Below are 14,508 nucleotides of genomic sequence, written 5' to 3' on the forward strand. Positions count from 1 at the left end.
ACAGCTGTGAATTTGGTAGGGCTCTACTTATAATGATCTCCCCTCAGTACTAATGGGAGCTATGCAAGCTGATCAAAGGGAAGACTAGACCACTTCATTTGCACCTTAAACTCTCAATACAGAGACATGTAGTGCAAGTCTAAACCTACATCTAGAGGAGATGGAAGGAAGTGACTTGATGTCTAATTTTTATTAGAACAAGCTAATCAATATTTCAGAGTTCTCCTGCAGAAAAGCATACCATTACAGTTACCTGAATCAATACAAGGTAAATGCTGCCTCAACTAAGAAATGGATATCTATTTTGAAAGAACAAATTAAACAGTTTTTATTCATTGGTGTAAGAGGTATGCTTTATGAAGAAAAAGAATCCATGAGGTATTTCCTGATGGCAAAAAAAAAAAATGCTGTATCTATTAAAAATGTGACACTTCTGCTTTTTCATCTAAGTGGAAAATGTCTGTTTTTGGCATTAGTTCTGCTCCATATATTTAACATTGCATAAATTGGAAATGTGAGACTCATTTAGCTCTAGCTGTAATAAATACATTTTACTGCCTTCTGACCAAATGGGCCTTGTGTTTATAAATCATAAGGCTGATCATGACAGACACTCATCATATAAAGGGCACCCTGAGATTCTTGTGCCTCACACAGTCAAAACACCTCCCAGAATTCTGGGAGCACAGTGCCTACACCAGCCTGGTGCAAATTGTAGCAAATCATGTGCAGGTCCAACTCTCCTTCATCCTGTAGAGAAAATGAGTCTCATGCCTTTATAATTTCATAAACCCTTATAAACTCATATCCCATAGTCTCATACCCTTATAATTTCCCTGCTCCCTTTGAAGAGAAAAGGGCCACTATAGATGCTTGCCTTGCAAAGTCCTTGTGCCCAATGAGTACAGCTCATCCCTCCCCGACACCCCAAGAGGATATCATCAGGAAATACCTCATGGATTCTTTTTCTTCATAAAGCATACCTCTTACACCAATGAATAAAAACCATGTTTAATTTGTTAAAGGTGTGGGCATGTGGTGTAGACTAGTCTAAATTGTTTTCCAGTATCTCAGCTTTCCCTTTTTAAAAAATTACATTTGTGAGGAAAACATTGACAAATTTTTCCCAAGTGTCACCGATGCAGCAATGTCTGCCAAAGTTTACAGAAAGCCTGAAACTATACATCTGAGGCGTGAACTGTACCATTCATTTCAATGGGTGCTAGCCCAGATGCTAATGATAATCCTTTAATTATCAAAGCATATAAGAAATAAAGAGGTAAAATCATAAGATATGAACATCGATATGATCTATCCTTAATGACTGCTCATTTTGGGTAGGCCTTTAGTAACACATGGCAGGGTTCAACAGAAATGCGATTCATTTTGTTTTCCTGAAGGAGTCTCAGCTTTCAAAAGTTTGGGAAATGATGAATTAGGCCATGGTATAAATTTCAAAGACAAGCTATGGAAGCCCCCATAATTTGAGCTATTTAACACTAAAGCCTGGGGAAAACACTTAAAAATTCTCATGGAAATGTCTTGTTTTGACAGAGAGACTGACAAAATAGGTCTTTTTCCATCTCAGTGTAGCAATTCATTCCAGAACCGACTTCCGAGACATTTTTTAGCCAGACATAGTATGCCTGCATAATAGCTTGTGGTAAGCATTATGGGAGAAGCCACTGGCAGAAACTGCAGGATCTAAATAGCTTAAACAACATGTGTGTGACAGTCAGGGGAGCAGTGAATATATTTATTCCCCTGGCCCAAATCCTGCAAACACTTACCTACATATTTAATTTTACATGGCTATGTAATCTCACTCAATAGGACATGTCACATGCATAAAGGTAGGTACTTGTGTACATTTTTGCAGTATCAAAACCTGTTTCTTATTCCCTCTTTCTGCTTTTTACAAGCAAATAGTACTTAAAATCCCAACCATTAAGTTTAATGTAGGTGATCAAACATTTTTCAATATACGTTGTATTTCAGATGAGAACCATCCGTTCTGTTGAGTTGCCTTGTGCATGGTTTCGTTTCACTGAAATAGAAATGATTTTTCCACTTATTAGCAATTTGAGTTCAATTAATCTGGATTATTTATTAAATAAAGATTATCTACATTATGTCCGTCAGATAAAATAAGAATATTGTGTGAGTGTGTAGGCGCACATGCATGTAAAATATATGAGGATTAGTACAATCTCTTCCAGGGTTTATGAACCTAACATTCTCCAGGGCATAATATAAACCAGCATGAAGCCCCACATACTAGCATTTTCATTTACATATTTGTGTTATCTGAAAGATGTGTGAAATGTCATATCCAGTCAGCTCCACACTGACTGTGCATGAGAGCAGGGGCATGGGTTTCGCTTTATCCACCAAGAATATGGGATATACTATGATCCTGGAGTGTGACAGGATGGCTGGATTCTACTGTGACTCCACCCTGGTAGCTGGACTCAGAGCTTCAAAGTTATTTAGGCTTCTAACTTCCAGTGAAATCAATTGGAGTCAGATGTTTGCATACCTTTGAGGTTCTGGGCCTGGTAAATTAACCCCTGCCCACTCAATGATGCAGGTGTGGCTTGTTAAACTCCACAGTGTATATCAGAGAGGTGGGAATAACCCTTTAGAGGGGAAGCTAGAGCCTCGGGCAGATGGGGCCCAAGGTAGGAATGTTAGTGAAGTCATATCTGGGAAGAAGGCATAGGTTGGAGTTTATATTGTTATGTTTTGTTTGAGTTATCCTTAGTAATAAAGCCAAAACTCAGATAGGGGGTAACTTTTAACCTAAAACAATGTGTATATGGCTTTTTGTGATAGTAAGGCAGTGATTCCTTCGGTTTACAGTAACTGCTGTGTAAAGCTAAAAGTTTCTACTTTTTTTGTCAATGGCAATAGAGTATGACTTTTCTACAAGCAAGGGAATATTAAGCATTCATTTAAATCTAATGAGCTCTGGGGAAGATTGTTGGACCCTGCAGAAACACTTGTGGTGAAGTTGTTGCCAACCCCTTAAGGCAGGAGTGCCCAACCTATGGCCGGTGGGCCCTACAAGGCCCACCAGAGTATTTCATAAGGCCCGCTGCCTGCTTCAACACAAAAACTATTGGCCAATTCATTAGCCTTTTGTTGTCATTTTACATCATTTTAATTTACATACGATACTATACATAGAAACAACCTATCTACATACATATGAAACAAGCTGAACTTAAAATATAAATCAATACAGGTGTCTTTAACTTTTATTAAAATATGTAGAATCTGTTTGGTTGACACAAGGTTGTGCTTAGGTTTATGTGGCTGTGTAATAAGGCTGGGCACCCCTGCTTTAGCATATGTCTACACTGCACACTAAGCCCAGGCTTTGACTCGGGTTTCAGCCGAAGCCCCTATTCTGTCCACACATAAATCAGTTTAACTTGGGTCAGCAAGCACTCAGGACGTGGTCCTAGGACTCTGGGCGGTGGGTCAGAGCACAGTTCCAGCTGTGATTCAGGTCTAAGCCCTGTTACTTTGTAGTGTGGATGCAGCTCAAATCACCGCCCCAAGCCAAAAGATCTGCATAATGCAATATGGTCAGCTCAGAGCAGCTGTGACACCCAGGTCCAGCAATTGTAAACACAGGTTTATATTGCAGTGCTGCTGCTCAGGTATGGGCTTGGAAACACCAACTCCACTAGCCTGGGTCATAGAATGTCAGGGTTGGAAGGGACCTCAGGACGTCGTCATCTAGTCCAACCCCCTGCTCAAAGCAGGGCCAATCCCCAATTTTTGCCCCAGATCCCTAAATGGCTCCCCTCAAGGATTGAACTCACAACTCTGGGTTTAGCATGCCAATGCTCAAACCACTGAGCTATCCCGCTCTCCCAGCCTTAGCGTGCAATGTAGTTCATCCAAGGGAGAGAGTGAGGAGAGATTATTCAAAAGGGAAAGTTGTTCTAGAGGTGTGACTTGCTCATTTGAGTCAAATTATATGCATTTTACCTCACCACCAGAGCATAGCTGCTGTAAAATGACCAACACACACACACACAAGTATCCCACATAGCCAGGTTCATCTTTACATGCTTTAACTATTACTGTGCCATGAAGAACTGGAGATGGCTTTTGGGAGCTCCTGTTCAAGTCTCTGCCACTAAACTGGAGTAAAAGCTGACTTCCCATACTCTGATGGGGTTCACCTTCAGTCCTGATACTGCAAAACCATCCCTGACAAAGATGACTGATCCCTTAAACTCTTTAAATATCTCTTTAAAATACTTTATCTGTTCACTTTGGGACTAGAACAGATTGCACCAAGCATTAAAAAACTCCGAGGAGGATACTTCTAACTAGAGTGACCAGATGTCCCGTTTTTAAACGGACAGTCCTTCTGGGGGGCCTTTTTCTTATATAGGCACCTATTACCCCCCAACCCATCCCATTTTTTCCACAGTTGCTATCTGGTCACCCTACTTCTAACCTACCCAACCAGAACGTAACCCCCTCATCAAAGCATCTCAGGTTATACAACCTATGTGTTTTGGTATAGTATCCATATACTCCACATATTTTGCAGGAACAAAGTACAGACATTTCCAGTGCACTTAGCATATGCTGCCTTGCCAAATAATGTTGCCTTATTCCTTGGTTATACTTACGAGAAGTATTTTTGTTTACTAAATAGATTCTCCAGTCTTTGCCCTGTTTCAGCAAAATACTTAAGCATGTCAATAGTCCCAATGAAGTGAATGTTTAAAGTATGTGTTAAAGGCTAAGATTTCCAATGGGGCCTAAGGGAGTTAGGTGCCCACCTTTGAGTGGGAGTTGGGCACCTCATTCCCTTACATCCCTTTGAAAATTCCAGTTTAAGCAATTAGTTGAATAGGTACCTGCAACAAGAAAGCTGCAGTTCGTGTTGTTAATTGGTGAAGCATGGGATAAGCACTATTCAATAGGAACAGCCATGCCACTGCACAGCATATGGTGGCTTCTTCCGCTATAGGTGAAAATCATTTAGCTCTCCCTGGAAGGCCATCTAGTACTGCTAGTGATATCTCCCATGGGCCAGGCCCTGAAGCTACCATCATTTCACCAACATGAAAAATACCAAAGACATGATAGGATCTCTTTCCTCGGTTAGGGTACTAGTCTTTTTTTAAAAAGACTGTTTTACATACTATTTCAAATTTCTTTTGAACCCAACAGTCTTTCAAAAAATTTTCTTAAAAAATAAAGCAGATAATTAAAAAGCAATGGATATTGTCATTTCAAAAATATCTTGATTAAAACCTCATGAGTCAATTTCAGAGATGGTGCAAGCAAGCCCTAGAAGTCAATGAAATTGTGTCTATTTACATAAGGATCTGCTTTATGTCTATTCATTTTGTTATCCTGTCCAAAAATATGCATCTTTAACCATCTAACCTCTTTGAGCATCACACATAGAATGTAGTATTTCAGCAAATCAGACTATAAACTACATAAATAAACAAAAACTATTCTTAAAAGACATTTGAAGTAAATAGCCCTAGACTTTAAGAGCAATTATGTTTCTTTATCTGGCGCATGTTAATTTTTCTCACCTTAGGAAATATTTTACACATCCAAATATTTCCTCATTCAAATAAATTTATTGCTTTAAAATTCCATGTTAACATTAAATCTACTGTCACATGCCTTGCCATAGTAAAGAAAAATGTCATAATTTAAAAAAGCAAACATAAAATGACAGCAAACATCAGTCATTAAGGTTAACGACTATGATTAATACATTGGTTGCTAAATGGTTAGTAATAAGATTAGTTTGCTTCTTTCCTGCCCAATAGATACTTAAAGTAATTGCATCTTTGCAAACTGCATTATCATCACTTCATGTTCTTTATGATGTCATGGGACAGCAATGCAGGCCATGTAACACTTAACAGTTTTTCCTACCCCTACTTTGTTACTTTCCTTTAAAACCTCTTTCTGCCAACTGCAGACATTCTGACATATGAGGATGTAAGAATAGCGCACAAAAAATCTCAATCTATCTATATTAAAAAGTAAAGAGCACTTACATTTTCTTCTTTAACAACTTGCACATCAAAAATAATTATGGCTAATGTGCCATCATAATGTGAAAAATCTGCTGAAAACAGTAATAAGCCAATTGCTTTTCTCTAGCTAGTTAGATCTTATTCACAAAACAATATGTTAACGAGTGGATAAGAGACATTAACTTAAAGGGGAAAAAGGCTAAAAAAAGGAAAACCATTACAGAACTACATTAGCCATAAATCTTAAAGCCATTTTAAAAAGCAGAGCATTCTTTTTTGTGATCCTACAACTTATGCTAATACAGCAAGGGTCATTATATCTCACAGTCTTTGCCATTTATCATAGCCCCTTTGTGGATATGTAACTGTTATTACTAGGTCTGATCCAAAACCTATTGAACTCAATGGGAGTCTTTCCATGGACTTCAGTAGGCATTGCATCAAACCCATAATGAAGAATGTTTCTATTCTATTCTTGGAAAAATGTAACTGATGTGGGGAGGGAACAAGAAGGAGAGGAAATTCACAATTCCTAAAGAATGTGATGTATTAAAACAAAAGTTAATAACTTTCCAGTTCCTCTTGTCATCGCCATCTGAAGTTCTGTTTCTGTGATAGTTTAGACTAATGCATATATACACACACATATGTCTTAGACCAAATTGTTGCTGCTCATAGGCAGATATGCAAGATGGAAGTGAGGAGGATGGCACAGTGTACCCTACACACCTCTGCCAGTGCTTCTGTTTCCTGAATGCCAAGGGGTATTAACACTGCCAATAGGACTAGACAGTTCTAGCGTATGTGGCAGGGCAGGCCCCTGTTCACAAAGGAGGAGTTTCCCTTCAGCACTCCAGAGGCACTTTGTCTGCCTCTGTGTTCTGGCCACTGCTGCTTGGTATAGTGCTTCCCTGCACACTTGAGCTAACTTTGACTACTGAAACCCCAATACAACCCTTAATGTTTTTATTTTCTGCATCTGGCTTCAAATCTTCTTACGTATTTGTTACACAAATAACCCCATATAATGTAATCACGTAAGAGATTAATGTTATGTTTGACAAATAGTGTGTTGTAAGTGTGCCTTTCAATAGGAATCTAACAATGGCTTGAACCACAGTTTGAAAAAAAAAAAAATATAGGTACTGTAGCCTGGTTTTAAAAACATTATTGACACAGATGGTCTTTTATGAATTATAGTCACAAATTTCATTAAAAAAAGATATAATTCTGTTTGAAGATTATGTGCTCAAATTTTGCCTGGGACATACATCCTTAGGGAAAAAAATAACACAAAAGAAACACTCATGGAAACTAAATGCAGTTATAATTATTCAGTTTCCAGATGGCATCTATGATCGAACATTTATAGTCATTTATACATATCTATACACAAAAGCTACTAGTTCAACTTTCTGGTTGAAATGTAAATTTAAGTAGTGCATCTTAGAATGCCCTTTAGCTGGGTGTGACTTTTCAAATAATAAGAACTTCCAAAGTATGGCATCTTGGGCCTTGTTTCCTGGAAAAAAAACAAACAAACTTTAATGGTGTAAAAAAAATGAAAGCATGCTATAGTTACTTTCATAATCTTGCTTCAAATTGGTACCTATTGACTCGCAGCAAGTATCAGCACACAGCATCTGTACTGAGCACCATGATAAATTCAGAATCACTTTTATCTTCTCAGCTCCAAAATAAGCGTGCCCAAAATAAATAAAAACTAAAAATGAATCAATGTTTTCTATAAACATGCCATCATTATACTATTACTGCATTTGTGACATCTTATATGGAAACCATTTCTATCATTCTGCTATGTATAGCGGCATATCCTCATCTGCATGCACAAAGATTTAGATACATAACTCCTATAACTAAGAACTTAAGAAGTTTTCTTCCCAAATCCCTTCTCAAAAGATGCACAGTCGGTGGACATGGGGTAAATTTCAGACTTGTGCATGGGAAAATTGCACAACAGCTTGGCTACAATACATCCAACTTTAATGAGCATTTCTAGTCTGATTTTCTCAAGTCTATAGGAAAACAAAAATCTATCAGTAAATTCACATCTTCACTCCCTCCATGTCTATATATAAAAGCAAAACCTTCAACATTATTTGTTTGTTTAAAATAAACAAAAGGAAGTATTTCTTCACACAATGCACAGTCAACCTTTGAAACTCTTTGCCAGAGGATGTTGTGAAGGCCAAGACTATAACAGGGTTCAAAACAGAACTAGATAAATTCATGGAGAATAGGTCCATCAATGGCTATTAGCCAGGATGGGTAAGGATGGTGTCCTTAGCCTCTATTTGCGAGAAGCTGGGAATGAGCGACAGGGAATGGATCACTTGATGATTACCTCTACTGTTCATTCCCTCTGGGGCACCTGGCATTGGCCACTGTTGGAAGACACTATACTGGGCTAAATGGACCTTTGTTCTGACCCAGCGTGGCTGTTCTTATGTTCTTAAGAGTAGTCAAAAGTGTAAATCATCAGCATCAGGATCAATCTGTGGACTCAGTTCTGTATTTCTTGTGCATCCAAGATGTCCATTGCCTTCAGCTTTCAGATCCAAAGCCCATTGAAGACAATGTTAATCTTTTCATTGAATTCAGTGGACTTTGGATCAGATTCTGAGTGTGCCTGGAATGCAGAACTGAGTCGTAAACCTCTTGAACTGTAGTTGAACTCACATTTCAGTTATGCTTTCATCCTCTTCCTTTTGAGGTAGCACAAAAGATAATGCAAATGATGATACATACACAATAGAAAAAAGTTGATGCTGTTTTCTTTTTAGTTTTTTCTAACTTTACCGTAAAAAGAAGAAACAATCCTATATAACTATAGACAGATGAACATATAAAGATATCCTACGCAAAGAAGTGCTGCAGCATCTATCTTATTATCCTTTTAAAAATAATTAATTTAAGACACAAAAATAGTGACTTTTGGAGCTTAGCAAGATGTTTAAAAATATCTTGTCTTCTGGTTGCAGCAAAAATGCCTTAGAAAACTTTATGTTGGGGAGGTTGCAGATCATAATGCATCATAGTGATTTGCTGATCTAGCTTTTCATCTCTGAAGATCTGGAATCAAATTTGCTTTTGAGTGTAATGAGTTTGGCAGTCTCTGTTTAGAGTTAGCTGGTCATTATGCAGATTACAAAAATGACAGTTACAACAAACAATCTCTTCTCAAAGGATGCACAGTAGGTGGACATGAGATGAATTTCAGACTTGTGCAGGGGAAAATTGTGCAACAACTTGGCTACAATACATCCAACTTTAATGAGCACTTCCAGTCTGACTTTCTCAAGTTTATGGGAAAACAAAAATCAATCACTAAATTCGCATCTTCACTCCCTCCATCTACATCTATGTCTATTTATAAAAGACAAACTTCAACCTTATTGAAAAGAAAAGGTTGCAGATTTAATTCTTTTTCTAGAGCCAGCCTCTCATGTATGATGAATCTCTTTTTTTTTTTTTTTTTTTTTTTTTTTAGGAAAAAAGGTCCCTGTGTTTGCAGCCAGTAAAGGAAGTTAACTCACTGATGATCTCAGTACCTTAAAAACTAAACTTTGTTATCATTATCATATTGTCTTAATTTTTATAGAGGATGTTTCAATTATTTCTTTTTTTAAAAGAAAGCAGTGGAAAGTTGATTTTTTTAAAAAAAAAACGCCTGCTACTTGAAATCCAGACCGCAGCAATTGCTAGGTCATGAGAACTTTTAAGTGCAATTGACTAGAAGCCAACTATCAACAAAGGTGAAAGGGACCAGCTTGTTTCATTGATCAAAATGAATTGAAATCAAAAAGGGAGACAACCGGACAAATAGCTGATCAAATTACTTCATCTAGTCCCCCTAAGTGTGAATTGTCACACCATATATATTTGAATCGGTCCCTGTCCCATCCACTAATTTAACAGCATATTCGGATTTTGTTAACCCAGGCAAGGCTCTCTGTCAATGTCAATATAAATTGCAAGGGCCAAATCCTGCAGTCTTTCCTTGGGCTTAGCTCCGACTTTAAGGGGGAGTTTTGCCTGTATAAGGGACGGAGGAAGAACATCAGGAGTTGTCCCTAAACCGACGAGGTCTTCCAAGTTTGGGACCTGTGATGATGGGGGAGAGAGGACGTGGGTTAGCAGCACTACATGGGTCTCTTCTAAGCCGAACTGCCAGGCTAGCCCCTCCGTTCCTGCTCGTCGAAACTTCAGGGGAAGGTCGGTCCGAGTGAGGAACGCACGAGCTGGCCCTAGCCGCCTTAAATAAAGGCCGGCCTGCTCCCCTTTTCTGAATCTAACCAGGGGTCCCGCACCCGCCCCGTCAGGCGCGGCTCCCGCAGCCGTCGGCGGGAGCCTTGCCCGGGTAAGGTGTGGGGCCTCCGGGCAGGCTGGAGGGTTTGGGCCGCAGCGAGCGGCGGGCAGCTCCCTTGCCCGTGTATGTCCGGGAGCCCCACGCCCTCGCTCACTCACCGCTGAGGACTCGCAGGGAGAGGCAGCTCGGCCCCCACAGCACCGCGGCAGCCAGCAGCAGGGGGATCAGCCTGGAGGGAGAGGCGCTCATAGCGACCGGAGGCCTCCCAGCGCAAAACCCAGGCGGCACCACGCACGGGCCGCCGCCGCCGGCTTCCTCCCCCGCGGGGGCCTCCCCGCTTGCACCCGCGCCGCGAGCTCGCAGAGCGCCCAGCGAATCCCGCGCCCCGGCGCCTCTCTCTCGGGGGCGTGCCGGCGCCTTGTTATATAGCCAGCCCGAGCTCTTGTGCCGGGCACGAAACCGGCCGCCGGCGGCCCCCGCCCCCGCCCCCGCCCCCGCGCGCAACGCCGAGCGGGAGCCAGGGCGCGCCAGATGGGTGGCCTCGGCAGCAGCCGCCCCTCCGCCTTCCCGGGGGGGGGGGGCAGGCGGGAACCCGGCGCTCGGGGCTGGATTGGCACCCCCCTGCCCCCGCCTCACCTGTGCCCTAACAGTCTGCCCGGGGGGGGGGGCTGGCTCCCTTTCGTTCCCCAGCGGGCTAGGGGGTCATTTTCCTCCGAGCTGCTGGGCATCGCTTCACTCGCCCGGGTACCCGGCAAGATGGATAGGGCAAGAGGCAACCGGCCCGGGGAGTTCAACACCGGGCAGGACTTTCCTGAATTCTGGGCCTGGATCTCAGCCGAACAGGGTGTCGTCGTTGAACGCTTGTGGAAACAGACCGTGGAGAGCAAGCCCCCAAGAGACATACTCCCGGCCATCCCCACCCCTGTTTCCGGGCGGGGGGATTCAAATCAGGGCTTTTCATTTGGCCCGTCTCTAAATCTGAAAGTCATACTGTGCTATACCACCATGGGAAAGTCCTACAGAAACAACCAGAGAAGGAAAGCCTAGCTAGGGAGTGGTTAGCCAAACTATAGAATTCTGCAGCAGGCATGTCCCTCTCCATTAAATTCCACACATTTGGAATAACTTCCGTCGATCCCCTACGCTGCAGGCATTTGAGCCTGTACAGTACCATTAATATCAATGGTTTCAGAGTAGCAGCCGTGTTAGTCTGTATTCGCAAAAAAGAAAAGGAGGACTTGTGGCACCTTAGAGACTAACAAATTTATTAGAGCATAAGCTTTCGTGAGCTACAGCTCACTTCATCGAGTTTGTCTCTAAGGTGCCACAAGTCCTCCTTTTCTTTCTATTAATATCAATGAGAATTTTGTCATTTAGTTCATTATATTCAGGATCAGGCCCTAGAGAGCATCTCTATTAAGTGCTTAAGGAATTTTTTTTTTTCATTAAGGGTTTTTCTCCATAAGAATATGAATAAACATATATTTTCTACTTATTTTTGTAAAAGAGAATCTCTCGCGCTCTCTCTGTTAGGCTACTGCAGCCAAATCCAGATTACTGTTTTGATACATTATGTTTATAACACTTTAAAAGAACACCCCCAATGACTTTTCTTTTGGGATTATGGTCTCAGCTGTTTTGATGAGGTGTGTACTTGTGAGTGGTTTATTTTATTACAGAGCACAATTCACGATTAGTATAAACCATTGTGTTTAATGGACATCTTCCATACAAATTCTTTTGGGGCTTGTCCCTCAGATTCCAACTACTAGCCATGTATAGGGCACATTTGTAAATCTTTCCCACCCCCCACCCCTCCACCCTCCACAACAGTTGTTATAACTGGTCTTGTAGTCAATATAGCTCAGCTTAGAATGGATTTTCAAAAATTTAAGGGATTTCCTAGCTGCTTTAGAAATATGTGAGACCGGCTTTCATACTGAAAAACCCAGTGTTAGGTTTCTAAACAGTAATTGAAAATCTATTTAAAATATACAGCATTTTGTTCCCAACTTTTTTTTTATTACTTAATAATAGGATTTGTGTTTTTACTTGGTTTATACAGACTTTTCCACTATAGGTTTCAAGTTTCCAGTGAGGTCTCTAGTACTTTCCAAGTTTATAGTGCCTAAAAATAGTCATATGGGGTCATATGGCCTCTTCCTGTGCAAAAATAAACAAAAGTAGAGAACTTAACCAGAAACCTCCATGGCTTCTGAAATTCCATCCATTCCTCATTTGACACTGTTGGCATTGTGGAAGAGATGGAGCCTGGCCACCCAAGCTTTGCTATGCTGACAATATCTAGGTAATGATGGCAGCCAAAACCCCACAGGTTTATCACGTGTGTGTAAACTTCCATCCCAATGTCTCAGACATGAGGGATTGTGAGAAAGATAATTCTACAAATTATCAAGAATCATAGAGCATGTCCCATCAAAGAGCAATGAGGAAAAGCCAGGCCTGATGGTGCAGAAAAGAGAGAGAGAGATGTCAAAAGCTGCATTGTGCTATTTAGCAATAATAAACTGCCACTGGATTAAGAAGGGATGGTAATGATAAACTGATACAGGGATGAAACCCCTAAAATTGTGTGAAGTTCCATCCAAGATGGGCTGTACATGCCACCGATACCTGAAGAGTATGACTTCTTTTTCTTGTGCTTTGACAACACTTGCATAGTTTGTTATGCCAATAAAGTCTCAATCAATTGAAATTGTATCTGCCATGCCTCTGCACAGCTCCAGACACCCTTCCAGGACTTGACAACATTGTTAGCTTCTTTATCATGCTTCCACTGGTTCCCATCATGACCCTTCCAATCGGGTTCACGTAGGGAAGTTTAAAGCAGATTCTGTCATAAGTGTATTCCATATATAAGAATTATTGATAGAAGAATCAACCACATGTAGTGATCAAAACCACTGGGACAAAATCATTCCTATACTAACCATGCTAAATACCCCACTTGTAAGAATCAAGCAATCCACTTATAAGAATCATTTCAGGGCAAACTGACTACAGGGTAATACGATACTCGATCCAGTGCAATGACATGTAATAAGCCAATAAATCTGTTTTGAATCTGAATTTGATCACATCTTGTGTTATTAGGCACATAGCATGCAAAAAGTATAATCCCTGTGTAGAAAAAACAAGTTGTGCCATTTATGTGTGAGTCAACGTGACAGGGAGAAGAAATGCTTTCTGCAGATGAAAAATGCCACCTCCTGGAGTCCTATGATAGTCTTCCCAAGACCACAGCTCAGAAACTGGGCATTACACCATCTATATTGTCTAAGATTCTCAAAGATAAGGAGAGCATCATACAAAATGAAGAAGACAGAAAAAGAGTGTGATGAGGCAAGGCACATATGGTCGAGGTGGAGCTTATAAAGTGGCTCAAAAATGCCAGAGAGAGAAATGCCCCCCCCCCCCCAAGTCCCCAAGTGAACGGTTGGTGATGCAGAAAGCAGAACTGGTGTGTCTCTGTGCATTACTGACTTTAAGGCCAGCACTGGCTGGTTTGAGCCCTTTAAAAAACTGAAGGGGGATTGTTTTTAAGAAAATGCCTGGAGAAGCCCAAAGACATGGACATTAGGTCATGTGAAAAATGGTTAGAAAACAAGTGGATGAAAATGAGATGTGATGTCGCTGAAGAAGACATTTCAATACAGATGAAAGTGGAATTTACTTTTGAGACCTGCCTGGTGGGACTCTTGCCTTTAAATCAGACAATAAAAGAAGGAAAGAAGTCTAAAGAAAGAATTACTACTCTGTTCATCAGTTCCATGACTAGTAAGAAAAAAAACCTTTTCATCATTGGGAAAAGTCGAAACCCTCCATCTTTTAAAAATGCGAGACATCGTCCAGTCCACTACACCGCCAATGCATCTGCCCGAATGATGGGGTATCTATTTGGTGAGTGGCTGAAGGACTGGGATTGAAAGTTGTGACAGAAAAGGAGAAAGATTTTGCTACTTGTGGACAATTACACAGCCCACATGATGAAAGATGTAGCACTGAGAAATATCCCACTTGAATTCCTCCCAAAGAACACAACTTCTATCTTTCAGCCACGTGATTAGGGAATTATCAGAACTGCCAAAGCATACTTTTGCAAGCAAATGGCTCACAGGG

At 40.9% G+C, this 14,508-nt stretch overlaps 1 protein-coding gene across 3 annotated transcripts in view; it reads right to left on the reverse strand.

Moving 5' to 3' along the window:
- The window catches only part of CHODL (chondrolectin), a 46,759-nt gene extending 35,932 nt beyond the window's left edge, over nt 1-10,827 (reverse strand). For 2 of the 3 annotated variants that reach the window (XM_038387540.2, XM_038387541.1), the window contains exon 1: nt 10,527-10,827. In XM_038387540.2, coding sequence (XP_038243468.1) covers nt 10,527-10,617 — 91 coding nt within the window. In that variant the 5' untranslated portion in view covers nt 10,618-10,827. The remainder of the gene's footprint in view (nt 1-10,526) is intronic. The other variant, XM_038387539.2, reaches the window with a different exon arrangement.
- Between the last annotated feature and the right edge of the window lie 3,681 nt (nt 10,828-14,508).

This window comes from Dermochelys coriacea, chromosome 1 (assembly GCF_009764565.3).
Source record: "Dermochelys coriacea isolate rDerCor1 chromosome 1, rDerCor1.pri.v4, whole genome shotgun sequence".
NCBI classification, from domain to species: domain Eukaryota; kingdom Metazoa; phylum Chordata; order Testudines; family Dermochelyidae; genus Dermochelys; species Dermochelys coriacea.